General features: G+C 40.3%; 1 protein-coding gene across 4 annotated transcripts in view; it reads right to left on the bottom strand.

The window, feature by feature from the left end:
• LOC126187824 (single-strand selective monofunctional uracil DNA glycosylase) overlaps window positions 1-26,913 on the bottom strand; it is a 48,472-nt gene extending 21,559 nt beyond the window's left edge. For all 4 annotated transcript variants that reach the window (XR_007537795.1, XR_007537797.1, XM_049929123.1 and 1 more), the window contains exons 1-2: window positions 26,308-26,913; window positions 21,845-22,108 (exon numbers count right to left, since the gene is read on the bottom strand). Coding sequence is in view for 2 of the 4 variants with exons in the window: in XM_049929123.1 (XP_049785080.1) it covers window positions 21,845-22,108; window positions 26,308-26,634 (591 nt within the window). In the remaining 2 variants the exon portion in view is untranslated. The remainder of the gene's footprint in view (window positions 1-21,844; window positions 22,109-26,307) is intronic.
• Window positions 26,914-27,882: the final 969 nt, after the last annotated feature.

The following is a 27,882-nucleotide window of genomic DNA, read 5'->3' as shown; positions in this document are numbered from 1 at the left end:
TGTACTTACATGCTCAGCAAACATTACTGTTTTTGGGTCATGAGTAATCCCAAAGACCTGTGGTTAAAGGATGCTAAGTGCCTTGGAGGCTAAAGGATATCAAGCGCCTTGGGAGGGCTTGTAGTTTTGGATTCCTTATGTGAGGCAGCCTAGAGAACTATTTAGCAATAACAAGACCCAGAAATCTCACTGAATCACGACTAGTGTTGATGGGCTGTGAAAAATAACTGAACTGAAAAAATATAAGACTATTTCTTCCAGTGAAAACATCTACATCTACACGATTACTCTGCTATTCACAATAAAGTGCCTGGCAGAGGGTAACATGGAACTGATGCACACAATATCCTTCATTCTCTTGAGGGTGATCTGCAGTTGTCATGTTGCTGCTGTAGGATTGGAAAAAGAACGAAATTGACCCAAAGTGTACTGCACTACAAACAGATATTATGTTGTTAATCTCTATAATAAATGTGATAACACTCGGAATGTTGTCCTGATGAACTTAATTCTTCTGCTCGAACCTGTCTGACATAACTTCTGCAAATCTTTAAATAAAGCAGTATTATGACAGACAGTGAACAGAGGGGACACGTCCTTGGGAGTCCCAGTGATCGACCTATTTGAGAATAATATTCTTCCATGTCATATAAAAGGCTTGCTTGAGATCAAAGCTTGTACTTATTAGGTGGTGCCTGCATTTGGTAGCAGGAGCTGTGTTATCAACGATGCAATAACAGCATCTAAGTCCACATTGGAAGCAATTAAAAAATTGTCTGGGTTAAACATCCCAGGAAAGTGTGTGATCAATCATTCAATCTAAGGTCTTTTCTATGATGTTAGTGCACCCAACACTATGTAACCATACTTCAGTGGTTTCAGGAGGGTGTTAGCATCACATCTTTCCAAAAGTGTCTTCTGCCTCATCTGGTAGGGGGACATCCTTAGCTGCCCCTGTCAGGTGGTACAACATGGTTTAATACATTTTATTGTGGATGGACTGGGATGCACAACAGCAAGGTCTTTAGCACCTGGACGAAAATAGTAAGAGACAAATGGTAGCAAAATACACTAAACATGAGTATAAAACAGCAATGGGAATTAAAAGCAACACAATTGTGACAAACCATGTGGGCCCCCACAATGAAACATGAAAAGAAGTTATCATGTTAAGACTAAAACTGTGACAAAAAAGGAGAAAATGGCAGAAGGAGTTTAAAACAATATAGCAGATGACTGTGCTGGATTATGACTGACATGCAACTAGAATGAAAATTTTTGTGGAATTTGTTTCTTATTTTTGCTGCGAGCATTTACAGTCACAAGTCTTTGATATCCTACAATTTGCTGCAAGTGATCACCAGCCTGCATGGCCCAATCAGAGTGTAACATGCTAGTTTCCGATGAAGTAACTCAGCATTTATAACTAGTGCTCATGCTGCCAAGTAATACGAGGCCTGTTCAAAAAATTCTGGAACAGTTGAAATTTCGCAGCAATGGTGTATTGGAGCAAATGCAGTTGGCATCCCTGCACTTGCCTGTGTTTTAAGTGTAATTGCTGGTCGTTTCATTGGTTTTGTCTGAAATTGTTCAGTGCTGTCTTTGAGTAGAACGTTGTGTCGCACAGCATGCGAATTTCGAGATGGCAGAGTTAGAGCAGCAATGTGTCTGTATTAATTTCTGCATGAAATTCAAGAAACAGAGATATACCAAATGATGCAGGAAGCCTACTGTGATGAGCCCATAAGCCATACATGATGTTATGAATGGTTCATGTTGTTGAAAAATGGCTGGAACAAAGTTATAGATGACCCTCGTTCAAGGTTGCCTATCAACGTCTACCAATGATGCTGATGTCAGGAAGTCTACAAAATTGTGCTTTTCAGAAGAATTAACATTTCAGTTGGATCATGTCCTGAAAACCTGACACAGTGTCTTGGAATGCATCGTGTTGCTGCCAAACTCATCCCACTGCCCGTGAGTCAGGAGCAGAAATACCTGCGCTTCACGATCTGTTTACAGATTTTGGATCGCACAAGTGAGAATGAGACGTTCCTTAAGAAAATCATAATTGACGCTAAGATGTGGGTCTACATTTATGATGTCGGGACCAAGGTTCAATCTTCACAACTGGTCAGGAAAGGTTCTCCAAGAACAAAAAAAGCTTTTCAAGTCAGGTCAAATATCAAAGCCATGCTGATAGTTTTCTTTGACTTTGAAGGATTAGTTCATCATGAATTTGAGCCACAGAGATGAACTGTTAATCGATGGTACTATCGGGGTGTGTTGCAATGCCTGCAAGAAAATATGAGAGGGAAATACCCTGAAATGTGGAGAGACAATTCATGGCTCTTGCATCACAATAACGCACCCACACATTCATCCCTGTTGGTGCATGACTACTGCACGTTCTCCGTACTCTCCATGCCTGGCCCCCTGTGGACTTTTCTCTTTTATTTCCAAGAAGATTTAAAACAAAAGATATGACAAAGGCATGCAGCACTTTGTGTGAACCAGCAAGAGGCATACCAAGACTGCTTCCAGAAGTGGAATGGCATTGGGAGCAGTGTATCAATTGTGGAGGAGAGTATTTTGAAGGATACCACACACAGTAAGTAGAAGGTAAGGATACAAAAATTATTTGGACAAAGTTCCAGAATTTTTTTAACAGATCTCTCATTATTCCATCTGTGCTTCATGTAATTTGATTTATTTATTCATCCAGGGATCATCCCATAATGATACAGGATTTCTCACTATAAAACAATGACAATAAATAGCTCAAAATGTACATACACACAGACTAATTGCATGCTGCAAAGCTCATGATACCCTAATCCTCTAAGTATGCAGAACAACTGGAACCTGAAGATAGAACTAACTATGACTCACAAGGAAGTATCGGACTCCGTTTTTCCTTTAAAATGGCTAGCTATTTCCCAACTGAAGTACTGACACAAGAAATAACTGTGTTCTGACTGCATTTACAGAAACTCAGACAGCAGTATATTGTTTACCATCCTTAAAGCATTTCATATCCCTTGCATCAAGCATGCCTGAGAGGAAATCTTTAACATATTGCAGCGTGTCAGCAACTGTGAAATGTACAGCAAATAAACAATTTTTTCAGCCTTCAGTTGCAAGGTAATTTTACTCGTTTACCTAGGTTTCGATTCCAGTAATGGAATCTTCTTCAGAACAAAAATGAAATTATTTTGTGAGCCAAACACTGGCCATGTCACAGATTAATGTTTTAATTTTTAATCTGTGACATGGCCAGTGTTTGGCTCACAAAATAATTTCATTTTTGTTCTGAAGAAGATTCCATTACTGGAATCGAAACCTAGGTAAACGAGTAAAATTACCTTGCAACTGAAGGCTGAAAAAATTGTTTATTTGATGCCTGAGAGGAGTATTCTCCGATTTATCAATAGCTTTTTCACCCCCTAGGGAAAGAAAACTCATAATATATACATGGATCCTATGCTGCTGTCCAACTTCAATACATTGATAACTCAACAGCCCAAGCTAAAAATCCTATTAGAAGGAAGAGAGACATACCATCAAAGTATATGTACCTCTTTAATAGATTTTTTTTAATAGAAAAAAGAATATTTATGTAGGCACATTACACTCATGGGAATGGCTTTGTAAATCATTAACTCTTAACAGTCCAATTTGGGAGTCACATATAGTAACACCTTGTGAAACTGTCAAGCAAATTCCTTTCCTTGACCAGGAGTGGACTCTTGAGAAGTCAACAACTAGAGTACTACAGATAATATTTTAAAATTATCCTTTTATAATATCTTTTGCCAATACTTGGATTACATGCAAGTTTACACTGATGGTTACAAGCAAATGACATGCTTCAATACAGCAACTGCATTTTTCTCTGCCATTAAGCTATCCTTTTGCTTGTCCATATGAACATATGCCACTTACAGGAATACTGTCCTAGTTTCTTATTACAGAACATATTGAAATTGCTTTGCTGCTGGAACTAGTGTAAGTACAGGATCAACTAAACAGACAGACAGTATATTCCCCTTATTTTATCTCCATTTGCATTTTAAACAGGCAACAAAGATTGTTTTATTATAAATATGTAAATACAGATCTGTTGGGGATTGCCCTCTCTTGTCTACCTTTGATTTGTGAACCACCTAATCCAACCCACTTCACAGGAATTTAAAGTTTACCATGCCGTCCAGCCCAAATCACAATGTAAACTGACTATTCCACATACATGAAAAATTACCAGTGATGGAGGAGGTAGAGGGGAAACAGTCTAACAGCCTAGAAAGGTTTGAAACTTCAGTCTTCAGATATGCAGTCTAACACTTCTCCATGTAGCCATCACACCAACAGATGATGTTATTTCAACAATGTGGGAAAAGATAGATTGCTACTTACCACAAAAACAACACACTAAGTTGCAGACAGGTACAATTAAATGACACTTCCATAAAGCTTTTGGCTTCAACCTTTGTTGGAAAAAGAGAAATGCACAGTTTTCACTAACAAAAGCAAGCACACCTCACACACACGACCGCCAACTATGGTAGCTCGGGCCAGAATACCACAGAGTCAGCAGTCATGTGTGCTTGCTTTTGTGAATGAATAGTGTGAGTTTCTCTTTTTCTGACGAAGGCCGAGGCCGAAAGCTTATGTGTGCGTGTCTTAATTGCACCTGACTGCAACTTTGTGTGTTATCTCTATGGTAAATAGAAATCTATCTTTTCCTACATTGTTGCTATTCCTACCTGGAGTTTCCATTGTTATATGATGGTATTTGTTGCTCTACAGCATGGTCATCAGTGCCCTTGCAATATTGAGCAGGCATATGAAATCAACAACTTTCCCTCATTAATAACATTACTGTTACAATGTCACATGGAAAACCATGAAAAACAAATTGGGATGGTCAGATGGGAATTGTTCCACCATCGTACTGAATATGACTTCAGTGGATTACCACTGCACCAACTCACTCATTGTCAAATGCAGCCATCCCACATTTGCACAGGTGTTTCAGTATCTATAAAATGTAATGGTATTTAAATTGCAAGGAGCATGAGTAATTCTACACACATCCAGAATTGATTATTTTCCATTGAAATATGAGAATTGTGTTAGCAGTGAGGTTTGTTTTTATGATTCAGTCTTTACAGTGGGCCTAAGATGTCTGAGGAAGGTATGTTAACACTTGCAGACTCACTGCTGCCGTTTATTGGAGTCTCTGCATCAGATGCTTTCTTACTTGGTATTGCCTTTGGTGTCATAGGGTGTGGTCTCCAAAATTTCTCACTGAAGACTTTGCATCATTTTTTACAGTTTGTTGTTTAGCATTAAATATACTTTGGTTCACGATTATTTTTTCCTCTGCAAACAGGAGTGGGTTATTTTACACTGGATGGTTGCATGAGCAATCTGCTCTAGATGGTGCATGATATTCCCAGCTTGTGCTGCTGATTCACATTTTTCATAGATTGCTTTGTATCCACATACAATTATTATGCATCTGAACTTTTGAAAATTGTAGCAGCCCATGGAATTCAGGATATAGGCTCATATTATGAAATTGATATACCACAGTTCGACTGTCAACGGTAAGAATGAAAGGTATCATTTTATTCCAGGTTTCTGTTTACCTGTATTAAGGTACTGTGCACCACCATAATTATCCTTCTTATGTTCTCACATCCACAAGATCTCTGCACATTGAAATACTTCTCCTAAATTTGAAAGTATTGCACAGTTATTCCCATCACACATCTTTCTGAGGACAGGAGTAGTATTTTGAAATGTGGTTGATCCAAATAAAAGGGTTCCATTTTGTAGTTTGTAATTCCCAGAAAGGCCCTCTGAACCATTCTGAATATAAAAACTGTTTCAGATAACCAACTATATGCCTTTCTAAGCAAAAATATTTTTCTATTTATTCATCCAGACATAATTTTATAATGATTTAAGATTTGTCATTACAATACAAGAAAAGAAATAGCACAAAAATATGCATACACACAGAAAATGTAAGTATCCCTTTATGAGCATAGGACAGGTGGTTGGCGTTGGCTTTGATGAAGGAACAATCCCAGCATTTGCCTAAAGTGATTTAGCAGAACCACAGAAAAGCTTCAAGTGGACTAAAGTATGGAAACAACACAAACAGAACACACTACCATGCCCAACACAGGGTAGGAAAACCACTGGCATTCAAAACGGCACCCAGTTGCCTTGGAATGGAGAAATACAGGTCCTGTATGGTTTTCAAGGGAATCGTACACCACTCTTTCTGCAAAACAGTGGTAAGATCAGGTGAAGACGCTGCAGGTGGATAACTATTGTGTAACCCTCTCTCCAAAGTAGACCACAAAGGCTCAATAATATAGAGATCTCGTGACTGTGGTAGTCAGCGGAGATGCCACAAGTCATCCCTGTGCTCACAAAACCAGTGCTGGACACTGCAAGCTGTGTGAACTGTGGCCCTGTCATCTTGGAACACAGCATCATCACTAGGAACCAACATTGTACCATGGGATGTATCCGATCACCCAAAATTGTCATATAATCCTTGACAGTATTATGAGTTGGTTGGTTGATTGGTGTTGAAGGTACCAAACAGCAAGGTCATCAGTCTCTTGTTTCAAATGTGGTCCAATCAGACAGTTTGACATCTCAGAAAAGTCAGAATGATAAAAGGGAAAAGGTTAAAAATCGTAAAAGTGCAGTCGTGTCATCAATGGTAAAAACAGAATGAGGGAAGTCAGCAAGAGAGCAACCCCAAGACTATGCTTGAGGTAGGACATATCCCAGCTCTGAAGCAGTAGAGGCAAGACTGCTTGCTATTTAAAAGCATTCAACCGCTAGAATGTAGACGTGCGTATGGGAAAAGGAGACTAACCAATTCTAAAAAGTGGTAAAATCAGAGTAAAAGAGAAAGAAAAGAGGATCTTGGCCAGGGAGGGGAGTCGGGAATCTCCAAACACAGCTTACAGTGGGAGACACCTCAACCCTCACTGCCCTGCCCCAACACCAGAGTGAGATTAAAAACCTTAAAACTGAGAATAAAAACCACTTTCACGGAGGAAACAGAACCAGTTCGACCATCCGGGAATCGTTAGCTAACATTAAAGGTAAAGTGCGGGGAAGTCTGTACTTAGTATGCAGAGCCGAAAGAAGGGGGCATTCCACCAAAATGTGGGCTACTGACTGGAAGGCTCCACAATCACAAAGTGGAGTGGTGCAAAAGAAAACCATGGGTCAGCCTGGTATGGCTGATGTGGAGATGACACAGGGTGGTTGAGGCCTTTCGGGAGAGGCGGAAGGAAAAACACCACGGGACTGGTGTCACCTTAATCACACAAACTTTATTAGACAGGGAGGTAGCCTCCCAAGAGTTGGCCCATGATTGTGCGAAGTGGGATTTGATGTGAAGCCGTAAATCCGCTGAAGGAGGGGTTACAGAGAAGGGGGGTAAGTGACTGCTCCCCCAGCCAAACGATCAGCAAGCTCATTACCTGGGACACCCACATGGACAGGGACCCAAAGGAAGTCAACAGAACAAGCAGCATGGTGAAGATCAGCGAGATGGTCATGGATGGCCGAGACCAAGGGATGGCGGGAAAAACACCAGAAGGCCACTCATTGAGTCTGTACATAACAAAACGTGGTTGTGTTGGGACTGTTTAATAAAGGTAAGGGCCTGGGAAATTGCCATCAATTCTTCAGTAAACACCCCACATGTAGGTGGCAGGAGATGATTTTCTGTGCTAACAGAGGACGTGAAGACATATCCCACACGATCGGCAGATTTAGAGTCATCGGTGTAAAAAACAACAGCATCCCGAAACTCCCATAAAATTCGGCGGAAAAAACAACGGAACACCATTGGGGGAATGGAATCTTTTGCACCTCGGCAGAGATCCATCTGAATTTGGGGCCGAGGAACTAACTGAGGGGGAGGGGGGTGGTATTGGGGAGGGAGCGTGGGAGACAGGACAAAGAAGGAAGCTGAAAATCACGGCGAAGAGACGCAAGGCAGAGCCCAATCGGTAAACTCGCCCAAGGGCGGGAATCAGGTGGGTTACGTTCATGGTGTGGGAACAGGATAGAATAGGAAGGATGAGTGAGGGAGGAACAGACAGCACGCCGAACAGAAAGGGGGGGGGGGGGAGATCCCAGCTTCAACCAGGAGACTATCAACAGGGCTAGTAGGGAAGGCACTATGATGGTGGACCAGATCCAGGAGGTGCAGTGTAGAAGGAGCAGCCGAACCATAAACTTGACAACTATAGTCTAAGTGAGACAGCACTAAACCCTGATAAAGGCAGAGAAGGATGGAGCAGTCCGCACCCCAAGAGGTTTGGGCAAGGAAGCGAAGGACATTGAGATTATGGAAACATCCTACCTTCAGAAGTCCGGTATGAGGCAGCCAAGTGAGCTTGTTGTCAAAAAGAAGACCCTGGAAACGAAACTGTGGGACCAAAGGTAATCATTGTCCATCAAGATAGAGCTCCAAATCGGGGTGGACCATCCGCGATTTTAAAGGAGAGAATTGAAACCCCTGTGAGAGGGTCCATGCAGAGGCAGGCCGTATAGCTCCCTGGAGCTGCCGCTCTGCAGAGGCCATTGAAGAGAAACTATTGGGATGCCACTCTTCTGGGTCCATGGAGAACTAAAAACAGTACCAACCCGAACCCTGAATGACCGATGGAACAGGAACTGGCGGATAAAAATCTGGAGTGAGACCCGAAGACCCCACTCATGAAGTGTAAGAAAGATGTGATGGCGCCAAGCTGTAGCATAGGCCTTGCGAAGCTCAAAAACTACTGCAACCAAATGGCGGTGCTGGGAAAAAGCCTGCCAAACTGCGCATGCCAAGCAAAGTAAATGATCAATCAGAGAGCGTTCCTCTCAGAAGCCACACTGGTAAGGGGACAATATATCTCGAGATTCGAGGACCCAATTGAGCCGACGGGCTACCATCCTTTCAAGTAACTTGCAAACAATATTTGTAAGACTAATTGGCCGATAGCTTTTGACAAACAGGGGGTTCTTACCAGGCTTAAGGACAGGACCCATGATGCTATCCTTCCATTGACAAGGGAAGTCACCCTACAGCCAAATATGTTGCCATTGTGGAACACTGAGATGTTGAAGCAGTTGGTTATGAATGGAGTCTGGGCCAGGGGCCGTATCATGAGAAGAAGAAAGTGTGGAAAGAAATTCTCATTCAGTAAAAGGTACGTTGTAAGATTCTGACTGGCAAGGGGTAAAACATAAGGCGGAAGCTTCAGCCCGCTGTTTCTGGTGAAGGAAAGTAGCTGGACAGGAGGCTGATGCTGTTGCAAAATGGGTCGCAAGATGTTCCGCGAGAATCAATGGCTCCGTGCAAAGGCCATTCAGGAGGTGAAGGCCCGGGAGGGTAGACTGCCGATGGCAACCTTGGAGAGAGCAAAGTGTAGCCCACACCCTTGATATAGGGACAGTAGAACCAAGGGAAGAAACAAAACATTCCCAACACATCCATTTGCTCTGTTTGATTAAGTAATGGGCTTTAGCGTGAAGGCGTTTAAAGGTAATAAGGTTGGCAATGGATGGGTGCCTCTTAAGGAGTTGCAAAGCTCGATGGCGATCATGGATGGCAATAGCAATGGCCGTACTCCACCACGGGACTTGCCGGCGATGAAATGGTCCAGATGAGTGCAGTACAGCAAGGCTAGCAATGCGAACAATTGCGTCAGACACGTCACGTAGGATGTCATCAATACAACCCGACACAGAGGGAGAAAACATGGCCTGTGCAGTGTATATCGGTGCGTTGGAAAAACCAACATGGTAACCTGTCCATCGGGGAGTGGGAAGGGAGCAAGAGAATCAATGGGAAATGGTCACTGTCACAAATGTTTTCATGTGGCAACCAGTGTAATGAAGGGAGGAGGGAGGTAGAGGAAAGAGAAAGATCAATGGCAGAAAAGGTACCATGACCACCACTGAAATGAGTAGAGGAGCCATCATTAAGAAGGCAGAGGTCATGATCTGCAAGAAACTGGTCTACGAGAAGACCTCGTCTAGATGGAAATGCACTGCCCCACAAGGGATGATGAGCATTAAAATCCCTGAGAAGGAGGAAGGGAGGAGGAAGTTGCTGAAGAAGGGCAGTTAAGGCAACAAGTGTAAGAGTCCTGTCAGGAGGGAGATAAAGATTGCAAATCGTGACCTCAGAGTCCAGGAGGACCCTAACAGCAACCGCTTCCAATGTAGTTTGAAGAGGAATCCACATGTTAGCAACGTCCGTATGGACCAATGTACAAACGCCACCAGAGGCCCACAGGGGGCTGACCCGATTTCGACAGAAAATACGGAACCCACAGAGGTTTGGTGAGTGATCATCAGTAAAATGAGATTCTTGTAGAAACACACAAGCTGCAGAGTAAGACGAAACAAGGGATTTCAACTCCGGAAGGTGACAGTAATATCCATTACAATTCCATAGGATAACCACAGAATGATGATTCAAATGGGGGTTGAACAGGCTAAAGCCAGTCATGCCGCCGGGTCACCACCCATCACCGACAAGGCGGGGGCAACATCCCTGAACAATATGTCAGGATCAGGTTGCGAAGACGGGGATGGGACCTCTGGTGACACCAAGGCTCCTTGTCCCGGGACTTATGTTTCTTCTTCTTTCTGTTTGAGATCAAGGAGAGCTGTGTGGCATAAAGGAGCCAGCTGCAGCAAGATCGGGAACAGAAAGAGATTGGGTGACCTGGGGGCCCACAGACCGTGGTTCACGCACTCGTCGTTTGGCAGCAGACCTTTGGCGTGGAAGGGGTCGGGATGGGGTATCCCGGGAGGGGCGCCCTTGACCGGCAGACGCTGAAGAAGTGGGACACTTCTCACTTCTCCGGCTGGGGAGGGGGAGCGGTGCCCGGAGGAGAGGGTGTTTGAGCCGCAGGGAAGGGGGGGGGGGGTGCAGGAGAGGGGTTCGGGACTGGGGTAAGGAAGGGGGAGGAAGGGGTGAAGATGTAACTAAAGCATAACTAGACATCACGGACACAGGGTGAAGACGTGCATACTTCTTACGAGCCTCAGTGTAGGTTAAATGATCAAGGGACTTATACTCCTGTACCTCCTTTCTTTCTTATAAACTGGGCAATCTGGTGAACATGGAGAATGATTGCCATGACAATTAACACACACAGGAGGGGGAACACAGGAACTCCCCTCATGGAGTGGATGTCCACAGTCACCACAGAGAGGGGCCTGCGAACAGCAGGAAGACGTGTCCAAAACCCAAGCACTTAAAACACCGCATAGGTGGTGGGATGTACGGCTTCACATCACATCGATAAACCATAATCATCACTTTCTCAGTGAGGGTATCCCCTTCAAAGGCCAGGATAAAGGCACCAGTATCAATGTGATTGTCCTTCGGACCCTTCTGAACACGCCGAACAAAGTGAACACCCCGCCGTCCGAGATTGTACCGAAGTTCCTCATCAGTTTGAAGGATGAGGTCCATGTGAAAAATTACACCTTGAACCATATTTAGAGACTGGTGGGGGGTAATGGACACAGGAATTGTGCCAAGATGGTTACAGGCACGAAGGGCTGCAGACTGGGCAGCTGAAGCAGTTTTGATCAACAATGAACCCGACCGTATCTTGCTCAGAGAGTTCACTTCGCCAAACTTTTCTTCAATGTGTTCCACAAAAAACAAAGGTTTGGTACTGGTGAAAGTATCCCCATCAGTCCTGGTGAAAACCAAATAGTGGGGGAAAGGTTTCACCCTTAGCTGATGAGCCTGACCCTCCTCCCAGGGGGTAGCCATGGAAGGGCAGGCCGAAGGGGCAGGAGAAGCAGCACTAAAAGCATCAGTTCCACACATAGAGACGGCTGCAGAAGAATGGCCAGAGTTCTGGACCCATATGCATTTCATTTGTGTAACATCCGCTCTGATACCACCCAGTCCAATCAGGGGCTCTCCTCATAGGCACCACCCAGCCACAGCAAGGAGTTCCGATGCACCAGGACGACAAGCAACCACTCCTAGGCTTACATGAGGTGGTCACAGGTCGGGTATCAGAAGTGTGATCCCTGTGTGTTCAGGGGACTCAACCAAAAGAGTAAATAGTGACCCCACCACTCTGGCTGGCTACTGTGCTGGCTATGCACCCTAGCATCAGACAACGGCGTGAAAGAAAAGGTGGAATGAACTAGGAGGGCACACGTCGAAGACACTAGGTAAGGTGCTCTTCCCCAAATGGCTCACACTACAGAATAGAAATTTAGTAATCGAGGTCAAACCCCAGAGGGGGACCAGGGAATGCCAAAAGAATGATGTGATTATGCAACAAAACCAAATTGCAAAACCAACAGAACCAGGAGGATAGTCGGGCAAACATAAACAAGGACACCAAGAGAGGGAGAGGTGAGGGCAAAGGGGAAGGGGAAAGAGCTAGGAGAGGAAAGGAGGGGAAATGCAGCCCTGGAAAGACAGAAGGCTGCAATAGCTCGGGGCCCCGTGCTTGCCACACACGTACTCACGAAATAACCGTGAGCCCCCTGGTGGGAGTATTGTGGGTAAAACTTTACAAAGTACCATGAGGAAATCTAAGGTAGTGGAACAGCTAAACTTTGAATCAATGTTTCACATGATTTATTATTTTTTAATTACAACAAGGGGGTAGGCGAAGATAAGTGATCAGTTTTTATTGTCATAAATAATAACACATTCACTCTTATTCATACACACATAGGAACATGTGCACAGTTATTTTTTAGGACTTTGGCACCATGTTTTTCTGTTAAGGCCCTTTGCATAACTGATGACGGATTTTTGAATTCCAGCTTACACATCATTCCCTGCGCAGTGTGTTTTGTGAGTGTGACATTCATTTCTGCAGTGACTTTTGGAGCTGCTGTCCCCTTATTTTTCATCACAATCCTCCTCAGTGACCATCATAATGAACATTCAGTAGATACTTTGATCTGCTTTGTGACTTAATGGATATTTTTCTGCTTTCCCTGTACATGGTAAATTACATTTGAATTTGAGAGTGTTGGAAAACTCTCTCTGAACCAGTTGCGTTACTCTTCACCAGTGGTTCACACTGTCTATATAGCCTTTTTTAAAAGTAAATCCTACGATGTTCCACAAGAACTAAGAGAAATACATGTTCAGTATTGCAGAATCCCACAAACTGGAATGAGTCTAGTAAACTGAGGTGTGGCAAGGGCTTGCAGTCTTTTGACATTGTTTCCATCACATTGGAGACTGAGTTACGAATTCTGTTATACAAGGGTTGAAAGAGTTTCTATTTGAAGCTTGTATTCGTGTTTAGAAGCCCAAGAGAAAACTCTTTCCCAGATTCTTGAATGTTATAAAAATTGAGGAATGAACATAACCATATTGTAAGCGGTACTCCCGACATATACCATTTCCCTCCTTTTTTATAAGGGGCAGTCAAATGAAAATGAGACAGATGGGAAAAATTAAGTAAACTGAATCATACTTCAAAAGTAATCACCGTAACTGTTAATACACTTATTCCAGTTTGAGACAAGAGAGTGAACGCTGTTATGGAAAAATGTTTGCAGTTGCCTACGCAACCATAATTATATCCAGGAGTGCATGTCTTCATCCTAAGCAATTCAACAGCCATGAATGTCTTTCTTCTGGTCTCCAAAAATATGGAAACTTCATGGGGAGAGATCAGGACTGTAAGGAGGATGAGTAAGGTCTTCTCAGTGAAACCTCTGCAGTGTACTCTGAACAGCCTTGGCAACATGTGACCTGTCCATGCTGCAGATGGTTCACTGGGAAGCCCTTACACAGCCTCAGGGGGTGGGCCTCCATGTTGTCAAGACTCTTTTGATAAGGGTGCAGAAGTTTTGCTGGCAAGCCGTTGCACATTCTCCATACAGTCCTGTCTCTTCCCAAGTGGTTTCCATATTTTATGGCGCCCAGAACAGAGACATTTGTGACCGTTGATTTGCATCAGATAAAGAGGGGCACACCTGGATAAAATCATGATTACATTGGCAAATGCAAACATTTTTCCAAAAGGCATTGACTGTGTCACAGTAGGATACATCTATTACCAGTTACGACAATTAATTTTGAAACAACAAACAGTTTACTCACCTTTATTTTGTCTGTCTTGTTTTCAGTTGACTGTCCCTTTGGTCATTCCATGTCAGTTCAACCAGGGGCTCCAGCTCATAGTCTCGGATTTGACTGAAATTGGGTACATTAATTCTACCATGTGTGGAACACTCGTGTACAAAGTATTAGTTTCCCCTGCCAATTAGTTCCAGAATTATGACTTGTGAAAGAAGGTGGCGTGACCCGGAAATTGCAGCCTGCATCTGGCAATCTGTCTTCAGACCCAACTTCAGGTCTTAATAACTTTGGAACTATTCCAGCCAGTCCAGTGAAATTTTTACAACCCATTGCCATCCATTTAGAGAACACACTCCATTAATCAAAACACCAACAACATATTTCTGAAAAGAAAAGAAAAAAATCCAAATTGTGATTTAAAAAAATGTAATACATTAAAAGGCACATATTGTAGGTGCCCTCTATGCCAAATATAATTCACTCAAGAAGGGTATAACTTTTTTTGTGGTAAGCTTAATGTGGCCTAAACACACACAGAACTCATCATGCCCACATCAGTCACAAAAGCTGAATTACATGCACACAAAAATTTGAAAAATTACTTGAAAAACATGGATTTTTGAAGTGTGGTAGCACAAAAGGGACAATTGGTATCCAAGCCGAATTTCACACACTGTATAAGTAACCATAATCATCATGATCATGATCATGATCATCATCATCATCATCATCATCATGTTATCTGCTATATTAGCAGTTCCTTTGCCTCTCCATTTTCTGCGATCAATTGCTTCCTTCTTAAGGCTGCTGTATGTTGTACCGTCCATCATGTCATCCAGTATCTGGAATCTCTTCCTTCCTCGCTTCCTTTTCCCTTCTACGTAACCTTCTAAAATTGTTTTTATCATTCCGTCATTCTTTCTTAATATATGCCCAATCCAATTTCTTTTTCTTCTCTTTATTACATCTAGTAACTGTCTTTTCTCTCCCACTCTTCTCAGTACCTCTTCATTTTCTACTCTGTACATCCAACTTATTCTTTCCATCTTTCACCATGTCCAGATCTCAAAAGCCTCCAGCCTTTCTCTGTCTTTTTTCCTCATAGCCCATGTTTCAGCGCCATATAGAAGAACACTCCATACAAGACATTTTATGAGTCTCTTTCTGAATTCTCTGTCCAGACCGCTGCAGAAGATTCTCCTTTTCGTATAAAACGCCTCTTTTACCATTGCTATCCTTGTTTTAATTTCTGTGGTGCACTTCCAGTCGGTGTCTATCCTGCTTCCAAGATACTTAAAATTTTGCACCTGTTCTAGTATTTCTCCATTCAGCATAATTTTTATTTTCTTATTTCCTCCTAGTGCCAATACTTTTGTTTTATTTGTATTAATTTTCATTCCATATTTTTTTTTCCGTTAGTTGCAATGGTGTCCACCAAATCCTGTAATTCTTTTTCCCCTGTGGCTAGAAGGACCATGTCATCAGCAAATCTCAAACACCCTACTCTTCTTCCTCCAATTTCTACTCCTTTGTCATCTAATGAGCATTAGTCAATCATATTTTCCAAGTAGAGGTTGAAAAGAGTAGGTGATAAACAGAATCCTTGTCTTACTCCTTTTCCTAGTCTGATCCAGTCTGTACTTTCTCCTCTCACTTTAACTGAAACTTTTTGATTAAGATATAATGAGTTTATAAGTCTTCTGGTTTTCCATTCCACTCTCTTTTCCTTCATTATAGTCGCCAGCTTGTCCCAAACCACACTGTCAAATGCCTTTTCTAGATTGATGAAACACATATATACATCTCTTCCTTTTTCAATAAACCTTTCTCCCAAGATTCGTAGGAGCCCTATTGCATCTCTGGTGCCCGTATTCCGTCTAAAGCCAAACTGCTCCTCGCCAAGATTCTCCTCCATTACTTTTTCAAGTCTTTTATTAATTATTCTTAACATCACTTTGGCTGCATGTGAAATGAGGCTGAATGTCCTGCGCTCGCTGCATTTCGTGGTTCTTTGTTTTTTCGGTAATGGAATCATTACTGTTGTCAGAAAGTCCTCAGGCCATTCACCAATGTCATATTTTATTACATAACCTCAATATTTCTCTTATTCCATCGTGGTTCAAGCATTTTAGTATTTCTTCCGGTACTGTATCTGTACTTACCGCTTTGCCATTTTTCATTGCAGCTATGGCAGACTTTACTTCTTCCATTATGATGGTCCGTCCTTTCTCGTTATCACTTACACTGTTGTGTGATTCAAGTTCCAGAGTTTCTGGTTTGCTATTTGTGTCATATAGCTCTTTTATATATTCTTCCCATCTCTGGAGGACATCGTCACGATCTTTGTACACTACCTCTTCGTCTTTACTCAAAATTTCCATAGTAGCACTTCCTGCTCTGTTTTGTTCCCATGTCATAGTCTTTACTCTGTTGTATAGTAAGTCTTATCTTCCCTTCCTGTCCAGTTCTTCAATTTCATCACATTCCTCTTTTAGCCATTTTTTCCTAGCCTGCTCTGTTTCTCTTCGCAGTTCGTTACTTAACCTTCGGTATATCTTTCTTGCATCTTCAGTGTTCTTGTTTTTCAATTTTCTTCTCTCCTCCATCTTGGAAATCATTTCTTGTGCGACCCATGGTTTTTTTGACCTTTTCCCTTTTACATATCCTATATTTTGCTGTCCTGCTTTAATGATTCCTTCTTTCAGCATATTCCAGTACTCGTTGGCATTATCAAGTGCTTCTTTGTCTCGTAATGTGTTTAGAAACTCCCGAGACAGCATTTCTGTAATCTGTTCTTTGTTGGATCTTATCTTCTCTAAATCCCACTTCTTCAATACGGTCGCCTTCTTCAGTTTTTTCATTCTTATTTCTATTTCTGCCATAAGTAAGTTGTGGTCACTATTAATATCTGCACCTGGTAATGTGTGCACCTTCTTGATTCCATTCCTGTAACTTTCTTCTACCAGTATAAAATCAATTTGGTTTCTGTATTTATCCCCTGGTGATTTCCAAGGGTAGAGCCTCCTCTTGTGGTTCTTGAACCTTGTGTTTGCCGCTATCAGCTGCCTTTCCCTGCAGAAGTCAATTAACCATTCACCTCTGTCATTTCTTTTTTCCAAGACCATAACTACCTACTTTGTTTCCCTCTTTCCCTTCTCTCACAATGGCGTTCCAGTCTCCCATTACTATTTTGCAGCATTTTTTATTTTCGTCCATTATTCTCTCTATTACATTGTATGTTTCCTCTACAATTTGGTCATCATGTTCTGAAGTTGGCATATACACCTGGACAATCAGTAAATCTTTTTGTGCTCCTTTCAGCCTTACATCAATAACCCAGTCATTTGCATAGTCTACATATTCCACACATTTAGCCAATTCCTTTGTCATAATCATTCCTACTCCATTAATTCCTTTTACTTCTCCTCCTGAGTAGTAGAATACATATTCATCTGACAGCAACTCTCCATGTCCATTCCATCTTACCTCAGCAACTTCTACGAGGTCCATATGATTCTTTTCCATCTCTCTTTTAAGGTTTTCTAGTTTTCCTGCTTGTAGCAGAGTTCTGACATTCCAGGTACCAATTCACATTTTGATTTTTTGCCTCCTTTCAAGTTGTCCCCCCCCCCGGAGATCCCAATGGGGGACTATTTTACCTCCGGACACTGATTTAACATGAGAGGAAGCCATTTTTTGTGCATAAAATGGAGACTGCATTAAGCAGGGAAGATAATCTGTGGTGGTATTCTGTTGCCTTCCACAGTTCTGGAGGCCCCCCCCTAACATGGGATACAGACGCCTTTTGCAGCCGCCCGCTCCGGGTCAGACGCTGCATGAGAAGTATAGGTTGGAAAACGAAAGACCCCTAGCCCTCGAAACCTAATAGCGTCAGGGTCGGAAAAGAACAAGAGCTGGCCGAGGGTGGCCAGATAGGAAAGATAAAAGTGAGGAGCCTGGCATAAGTAAGTGGAAGCAATGCCAGGACTCAGCTCGGGGCCCGTGGTCGCCAGCCACGTATCACTAGGAGTGACTCCCTGAGGGAGCATGTTATTGCAAGACATTTGTGTAAAATCAAAGTTGAAAGATGTATTTGGTGATGTGGCCATTGTTCCACAACACAATTTTGTAAAAACATATCGTAAACTGTTCTGCCTCTTCTTATCCTCTCCCACAACTGTTTAATCGCTAAGCAACAACATATAGACAGACTAACACAACCTATCATTAATGTTTACTGCACCTTAACTGCTAAAAACCAGTCGATTGTGCTTCGAACAGAAGTTCTCCCACACTTAAGCTACTGCACTCTGTACATTGAGTGGCAAATTGTACTGTCTTCCTGACACTGTGGTAGGAACTGGAACTGTCATAAGAATATGTTCAAAAGGAATCCAACACCTGTCTGCCAAACGTGGCCAATGAAATCATCTTGCTGGTCCTGCTGGTGCCATGAAGTTCACAAATACATCACCTTCTGCTTCACAGCACTCTGCAACACATCCTAAGTACCATTTGTCATCATAAACAGCAATAACATAGCAACCTGGCTGTATGTTGCTGCTTTTGCTTCTGAATCCTGAATCAGACACACTGTGAAGACAGATGTTGTGCATGAACCTATAGTTATAACTGGACAGTCTGCTCATCTGCACATTGTCAGAGTCCACTGGAGAGAAGTGATGATGGCTCCTTGTGCCTGCAACAGTTTTAACGTGTTCTAGTCTGTTTTTCGACTGATTTCACCTCATCTTTCGAAACATAGAATGATTTTATGCCAGAGATATTTTTCTGTACCCAGGTAAATAATTGAAGAGGTGTTAGAATGTGACCTTCTGCAGGGTGCTGCAGACTAGCTCATGATGTAATGCGCTTCAGGGTAGTACCAATACCATCACATACATTTTTCCATGACTTGCTGTGAAAAAATTCCATTATGCGTGAATCTGAAAATCATGGTAATGCATGCATAAATTTTTGAGATTTTTACAGTTTTTGTGCTGACTAGCTGCCCCATCACTGAAGTATTTCGCAAAATGTATGTGAGGCAGCTTGTTTTTCACATATGCCATTTCATCTTGTTTCAAATTATCCTTACAAAACTGGAGATAAGTCGATTGTGCTGTTGCTGTGAAGCTGTGTGTGGTCAGTTTGTCTGTTTTTTGACAACACATTTCATCAAAATCTTCCACTGTACTTTGCTTCGTTTCAAGACTTGTGTGATCCATGGGTGTCCATTGTTTATGAGAAACAAGTTCCTCGTCATCCATAAGGAGTTCACCATACAGTTCATGTGTTTTGCAAGATTTGCCTTACCAGGACACTTTTCACACCTGTGTATCATGCACTGGTAGGAAATGATGTCACACACTAGCAGCTTCATTGCACCTTTGTAATCCTGACCAGAATCCTTTATAGCAGCAAACATCAGCTTAGGATTTTGATGGGTCTCACATACACAAACATTGTGTGTGCCCCTTGCACTTACAGGCACAACCCATTTTGGCCGAAGATTGAAACAAAAAACGATAAACCTACTTTGGTATTCAGATACTTTTCCTTGATTTCTACATATAGTTCTGATATGTTTCATAGCAATGGTCGTTTTTGCATCTGTACACATACATTTCCCACTTTCACCATTACATAGTCTTTTTTTCCAGGCATTATTGGGCTGTAGTCATTATTTTCATAAAACTCTGACACTACCACCTTTATTTCTGAACTCAATTGCTTACCCTGAGCCTGCTGAAGTTGTGGAAGAACTCCTTGGGTTGCTTTTATTTTCCTAGCTTGCTTTACCATATATGTAGAAACATTGAATTCCTTTGCAGTGTAGTCAATAGACCAGCTGGAAGGTGCAAGGGTAAGAATAGCTACTTTTCTCTGGTGTGTGGATACGGCACATTTTTCTTTTAAATCATGCACAATTTTGTCCAAATTAGAGCATTTCTGGCATGATTTCTGTTCCTTCGGAGCAGATAGTTCTTCCTCTTCCACCATTAGTGTGTCAGCTATTTTGTGTTTTAATTCCATTTGAGCTTCTTGTAGTTTTCTTCTACCATAGCTGGGCCTGTCTCTTTTCCCAACTTTGTGTGTCTTCATGGGAGACAAACCATGAGCAGTCACTGGAGTATTTAATTGCTCATCTGCTGTGGTTGTAGGTGGCTGATATTCTTCGTCACAATCATGTAAATTATCAGAATGTTCTTCTTGATAAATCTTCGTAATTTGTACAAGAGTTTCACACATCAGTTTCGACCATTTGCTATTATATAGTACTCAGTGTTTGAGATTTGATGTACTGAGGTGACTTGTCTACCCAACTGGAGGCCCTAGCCACACGCACATTTTATTACATTACTGCCCTGTGTTCAATGAGCTAAGACTACAACTTCTTTTGAACAAGGAAATGCTGTTAACTACAAATGTGCAGGTAGATTTGTTATGTAGACAGTATTAGAATCCTACACCTGAAATGCATCTTATGTCACTTTCATGAATTGACACAATATATGTAGACAGTATTAGAATCCTACACCTGAAATGCATCTTATGTCACTTTCATGAATTGACACAATAAATCTTTGTGATGACTCATTATTTAGTACAGAATACATTTTGGAAACACACAGAGCTGTCCTGAAATTTGATATTATAGGATATAGCAGAATAAAAGTAGAAGCAGAGAACTTCAAAGTTTCATTTGTAGCAATGGCAGTACTCCTAAATGTTTAACATAATGCTAATATGATTTCATTATAATGTGAACACTGTTCTCATCTAAGTATCTTTTGATGATTCTGTTCATAATTTTCAAGTACGTGCACCTCAGAGTGAGCCTTTGCCTTCTGCTGAAATGTGGAGTAGAGACATTTTATTCGTCATAGAGTTATTCTGCATTCATAGAAGCGATTGTGATTCAGCTAAGTTACATGCTTAACCTTGCTAAACACGAGAGGAGTACTTTGGCTTTAGTAACCCCCCCCCCCCCCCCAACTCAAATATTTCCTATTTCCCCTGATGTTTCCTCATACAGCCCTTACTAAATGCCAGAAAGGGACCATTCTGACACTGTGTTGCAGGGACTCCAGTACTCCCCAGGAAATTCAAAGACTGAAAAAAAGCAAAGGAAGATTGACTTTTAATGTTCCATTGACATCAGGGCCATTAGAGACTGAGCACAAGCTTGGATTGTGTCAAGGATGGTGAAGGAAATCAGCTGTGACCTTTGAAAGAACCATTCCAACATTTACCTCCTGGAGCAATTTAGGGAAATCACTGTAAACCTAAAGCTTAATGGCCAGAGGTGGATTTGAACTGTCATCCTCCCAAATATGAGTCCACTGCAGTAAGCAGTGTGCCACCTCAGTCAGTACGAAAGAAAGCAGTGGAATGCCATTTGTAATAGGACCAAGCTGAGTAAAACACTGTAGCATTTAAACCATACTTTGGATTGATGACAGCTTTATATAAACAATACCAGTAGGAATTTAATCTTCTTTAGACTAGTTTATCTACAACTTTGCAGAATGGCTGTCTGCATCTGCTTGTAAATGGAAGAACATGTACTTTTCAAAGAGCTCTACTAATCTACGAGGTCTCACTCTATAACAAACATTAAACATTTGTCAGTTTCAATTATCTATGAAATAATTTAATTTTTAGATAAACACTTGCTTTGTTGAAGATAGAAATGGTAGAACAAACCTTCATTTCTGCTGGTGTTACATTCTTTCCTGTTGCTGTCATAAATGCCAATGGACAGTAATTATAAACAAAAGCATGTCTGAAGAACCTGAATGGATTCAAACATATGCCTTTGAAGAAGTTCCAGAACTTCCAACCACTAATTTCTCTTCTCTTACAGCTGAAACCCAGCACAGGTCTTTTAGGGCATTGTTTAGACGGGCTTCTAACTTCCCCACTAATACCTAACCAGTCTCTCACTATAGTCACTTCACCAAATGGTACCTGAAAAGTTAAACGAAATGAACTAATCTTAATGTTCAATGTAACGCTTTATAAATAGAACGTCTTCAGTACTGAGTCATTCCATGTCAAATCAAAACACTTTAAATAAAAATTTTACCTCACCCTCTTAGATTTTGCTGGAAGTTGGTATACGGGCACTGAAACTAAGAAAAATACCAAATTTCAATTTTTTACCTCAAACCATTCCTGAAATATGGTCATGTAAACTTTTCAAAAACTGGCCAAAAACGTGTGAACGGACATTTTTTTTTAAATTGCCCTACGAGCTGCCCTAATTGAGCTAGAGAACTGGGAAAGGTGCCATTTTGCAGCATTTTTCATGCTCTTTCCAGTGACAGACAAAAAAACATAGCTTCTAATTAATAAGCTTTTTCAAAATGGTAATTAATATTTTGATTTAATTTTTTTTACAAAAAGTACATAATTGAAAATTTTCAAAATATTGCCATAACTACTTCATACTGTTGTAAATCACATGGCAAAATATAAATGTGGGATGATGATGGGTTCATTGATAAAAAAAAATTATTCCGGACTCTTGTTTTTCACTAAGGGCCCGAGTTTGACCAAACTGACCTATAAGGTAGTACGTCAGTAGAGGACCGTATACATAGGGCTTGATGTCTGTACTATAATTCAGAGACTGGAGCCATTGTTGAGATGATGTAGTCTGCATTGTTACCTTCTAAGGCTTTGTGTGCCTACAGCATTATTGTGCGCTGTGGTTTTAGTGCAAATCAATTGTTACCTCTGTGTTGACCAGTCTGTATATTATATTTAATAGCTCATTTTCAAGTAAATCTATACATTGAAGGACAGTTTATAAGTGGTTTTTGTGGTAAATATGGAACCAAGTAAAAAGTGCAGTGCTGTAAGAGTGCAGTGTTGTAATCCATTGAAGAAGTCAAATCGTTTTATTAGAGACAGAAAAAAACTGAGAAATGTCACAACATGGATGCCCAAATTATTTCCTCAAATACCAAGATTTGTGATAAATGTAGGAAAGATGTAACCAAATTGAAAAATACACCAGACCCCATCAGTGATGAAAGTGTTGAAGAAGAATCTCCTGGATCAGAGATAATCATCCGAGACCAAGACCCTGACTTCACTCCAACTTCCAGTAGCTGTTAAAACATTTAACACAACACTTCACTTCAAGAACGAGGAGTCCTCAATTGACAAGAGAAAACTAACATCTAGGCATTACGCCAAATCAAAAGTGAAGAAAATCTCATCAATGACACAAACTTCTTGTTGCTCCTGAAACTACTTCATCAGATACTGATACTGATGAATCCGTTCTTGAAAATCTTAAAAGAAACTTTAAAAATTCTATAAGTAGAGCAAAAAAACTAATGATTCTTACAAGTTTACCTGAAAAGTGGAGTGTCAGGAAAATAATAAGGGAATTTAATGCTCCTAATTACATTGTTCAGCAGTCCAAAAAAATTTTGAAAGAGAAAGGATTCATGGAAGGTCCAAACCCAAAACCAATCAAGTGTTAACCAACAGAAACTGTCAAAACTGTACATTCATTTTATGAAAATGATGAAGTTAGCAAGGCAATGCCAGATATTAAAGATTGTGTGACAATTACAGAAACAAGTGGAAATAAAACAAAAATATCAAAAAGACTTATTTTGTGTAACCTTAAAGAAGCTTACAACAATTTAAAGCCAAGTTTCCTAACATAAAAATAGGTTTCTCTAAATTTGCTGAGTTGAGACCAAAACATTGTGTATTAGCTGGCCGGAGTGGCACACACACTGTCTGCGTGTCCACAACTCACCAAAACATAAATTAATGATATAAAACGCCAAACTAAATACAGTAACAAACAGCAGCTGAAACAATTATAAGCAGTGCCTTGCAAAAATGCTTTGCAACCTGTTATCAGTTGATTGCAACATGGGGAAACTGAATACTGCCCAGGAATTTTATTAAAATAAAATTTTAAAAGGCTCTTTTCATGAAAACTTAATTGAACAAGTTCAGTTCCGACAGTGGATGTCAGTTGACCAATGTACTCTGGAAATTGTTCAGAAAACTTCTGAAGAATTCATAGATTTATTTTGTAGTAAGATGTCGACCTTGATTCAGCATGACTTCATTGGCAAGCAACAACGAACATTCCTTAACTCCACATGAGAAAACCTTATGGAATCTTAATTTGTTGTCATATGTGATTTTTCAGACAATTATAGTATAGTTCTACAGGATGAAGCTCAGAGTTTCCACTGGACAAGACAACAGATTACCATTCAGACTTTTGTTATATATTACAAACAGGAAGACAAAATTGAGCATATGAGCTTTGTCATTGTTTCTGATTGCCTGGAGCACAATACAACTGCAGTTTACACCTTTCAAAAGAAGCTAATTTCATATCTAACAAATACATTTTAAAAGATTCCAAAAAAGATATACTATTTTTCTGACAGTTCTGCTGCTCAGTATAAAAATAAGAAAAACTTCCTGAACCTTTGCCTTCATGAGGAAGACTTCAACGTAAAAGCTGAGTGGCACTTTTCAGCCACAGCACATGGGAAAGGACCTTGTGATGGAGTAGGGGGTTCAGTAAAGAGACTGGCAGCTCGTGCAAGTTTGCAAAGGCCATACCAAAATCAGATCCAAACTGCACGAGATCTATTTGAGTGGGCAGTAGATAATATCACAAATGTTGATTCTGCATATTCCACTCAAGAAGACTACACTGTTTCAGAAATATTCTTAAAAAGCTGACTTGAAGAGGCATTGACAATCAAAGGAACACAGCAATTTCACGCTTTCATTCCCAACACTACATCAAAATTAATAGTCAAAAACTTCTCAGGTGATATGCAGAGTTGGGAGAGGGAAGTAACTACATCACCAGACAAACTGAAGTTACAAGATGTATCAGGCTATGTCACCACTGTATATGGCAGAAACTGGTGGCTTGGGTACATTTTAGAAAAAAACGAAGAACTTGATGAAGTGAAAATAACTTTTCTTCATCCATGTGGACCAGCTAAGTCATTCTCTTATCCTGCACATGCGGATGTCTTGTGGGTGTCAGTTGTGGATCTTCTCACAAAAGGGAATCCATTTACTCCGACAGGGAGAACATACATTCTTAATTAAAGTGATGTAAACCAAACCCCGTCAGCTATATTAAAATGTAATATGTGAAGTTCCAAGACAATTTATTGGGAAACTGCTTTCAACTCAAAACTTAATTTTTGTCTCAGGTTAGTGTTAATGTATATTTTATAGAAAGTTGTTTCAAAATTATTGTTAGTACCTATTGTGTTAAATTTAGCTATGTACAGATACCTGTTACTCAAAATCAAGCATTACGTATTTAATTTGTTTAATAGTTCCATTTCAAACATCATGGACCAGAACTATTATGTAAATACTTGTACTTATTCATACTTTATTTCAGTTTGTAGTTAAATGCTCAATTTCTTGTTTTTGTTATATCGGTTAATATACTGTTAGTGAAGTTGTATGAAATTAAAATAAGCAATCAACTTAATTATAAAATATGCCGATTAGTTTTGGTTTAATAAGGTGATGTTTTGATATTTATAATACTCTTTTTACTTACCTTTCAGTATATTTTAAAGAAATTCCTGTTTTTTTAAAGGTCAATTTGGTCAAACTAGGGCCATTAGTGAAAAACAAGAGTCTGGAAGAATTTTTTTTAACAATGAACCCATCATCATCCCAGATTTATATTTTGCCATGTGATTTACAATAGTATGAAGTAGTTACGGAAATATTTTGAAACTTTTCAATTATGTACTATTGTAAAAAAAATTAAAATTAAATCAAAATATTAATTAGTATTTTGAAAAAGGTTATTAATTAGAAGCTATGTTTTGCTGTATATCCCTGGAAAGAGCGTGCAAAATGACACCTTTCGCAGTTCTCTAGCTCAATTAGGGCAGCTCCTAGGACAATTTTAAAAAAGTCCATTCACACATTTCTGGCTGGTTTTTGAAAAGTTTACATTGCCATATTTCAGGAATGGTTTGAGATAAAAAATTGAAATTTGTTATTTTTCAGCAAAATCTAAGAGGGTGAGGTAAAATAGGTGTGTTGATCTGACATGGAATGACTCTACTTGAAAAGTGTCATCTCTCCCATTAGGAGGAGGATGGGGAAAGGGGGTGTGACGAACGACTCACCCCAGTTTGCGACATACCCCATGGTCCAGGATTCATACCAAGAAATAAAATTTGCTTTTCTGAGTGGCAAAATTTATTTACAAATTGAGCATGGACATCAAAAGCGTAGTCCACAGGATTATAAATGTATTCGATTGGTGCCGAGAATGGTAATTCTGATAGCCTATTAGCTAATTCCTGGTGTATACTCAGTAACTTCTCTGGCACTGTGCTGTGTGAATGGATAATTTCATTATTCTTAGCAGTTTGTTGAAACTCGCGTTTTTCGTGAATTACTGGTAAAAACAAATTTTCGGTCTCCGCTCTTGATCTGCCGCAGTCGTGCATGTCAAGGATACGAAGTGGCAGAAAATCTTTTGCGAATTAACAGAGTATAGGAATCTGTATAAAGCCCAGTTCTTATTAGACTTATTCAGCCAACCGTTCAATGTTTAAGTCACGGAAGTTACGCGGAAACTTTTATGTCCTCAAACTTTCTCTTAAAACCACAAAGACACCGTCGCGGCTTCACAACGTGACGAAGTGTCACTACTGTTTAACATTGAATCCACTTCGGTGAAACCGTCTGTAGACTATACCACCTCCAAAATAAACACTGCAATTGACAGCGCTATTCGGGGAAATACAAAGATATTGCTGACAGCAAGTAATCTTTGGTTGTCATTTCCTACAACCATAAAGTTTACCGACTTTTACTAACGGTAAAGCGTTTGAAATTGGTTAGTGAATATATAAATAACATTACCCGTCGCCTTTTTTAAATTCTAAAATATGATTTACATTCAATATTATTTTTATTACTACACAGGTCGGATATTACTTTCTCAAAGGATTTAGAAAAGGGTGTCAACAATGAAACGCGTCGGTCATTGTTCACATCTCTTCATATGTTCCAAAGGCTTTAGCAAATACATATTTTAATTTGTCTGGAAAAATGCCCTGAATCAGTGATGCAATACATATTGTGAATGGGCAGTACTTATTGTGAGAGAACGTGTGTTTGAGAAACACCGCCAATCAACATTAGTTTTTATTTTTAAGATAGTTTATAATGTAATTTAGGAACTACTTTAAAGTCACAGATCACTAAATCTTATGGAAGTTGCTGATCATTCAGCGTTGACTGTTTTGTAGATCTTATTAGTCCATTAGTCTTTTCTCCACTTTAAAATTACTGCTAAGTAATATTATGAAAATTGGTAATCTCCTTGTTATTATTGTATTAATGTGAATTAAAAGTCTGTCGAGGGCATGGTACTATTTCTCACTTATCTGGCAGCTATAGGAGTCTCTTTCAGAGATCACTAAGATTCCCAAATACTTCATCTACCGATACTGACAGACTAAAGACAAGTGAGAGCTCTAAAAGAATGCTTAATACACTCAGCAAGGCTTGCTTACACGATTGATTCTATAACATCTCTTAACAAAAAATTTGATTTGCTATTTATTGCAACGTTTATATCGTCGGCAAACAAAACGAACTTGTCATCTGGTAATGTTACTGATGAAATTGAAGTCATGGATTACTCAAGGAATAGGGGTATCTTGTAAAACAAAAAGAAAACTGTATCT

The sequence above is a fragment of the Schistocerca cancellata genome, chromosome 1 (genome assembly GCF_023864275.1).
Source record: "Schistocerca cancellata isolate TAMUIC-IGC-003103 chromosome 1, iqSchCanc2.1, whole genome shotgun sequence".
Taxonomy (NCBI): Eukaryota; Metazoa; Arthropoda; class Insecta; order Orthoptera; family Acrididae; genus Schistocerca; species Schistocerca cancellata.
Note: the sequence above shows the minus strand (reverse complement) of the source record. Positions and strands in the feature narration are given on the sequence as shown.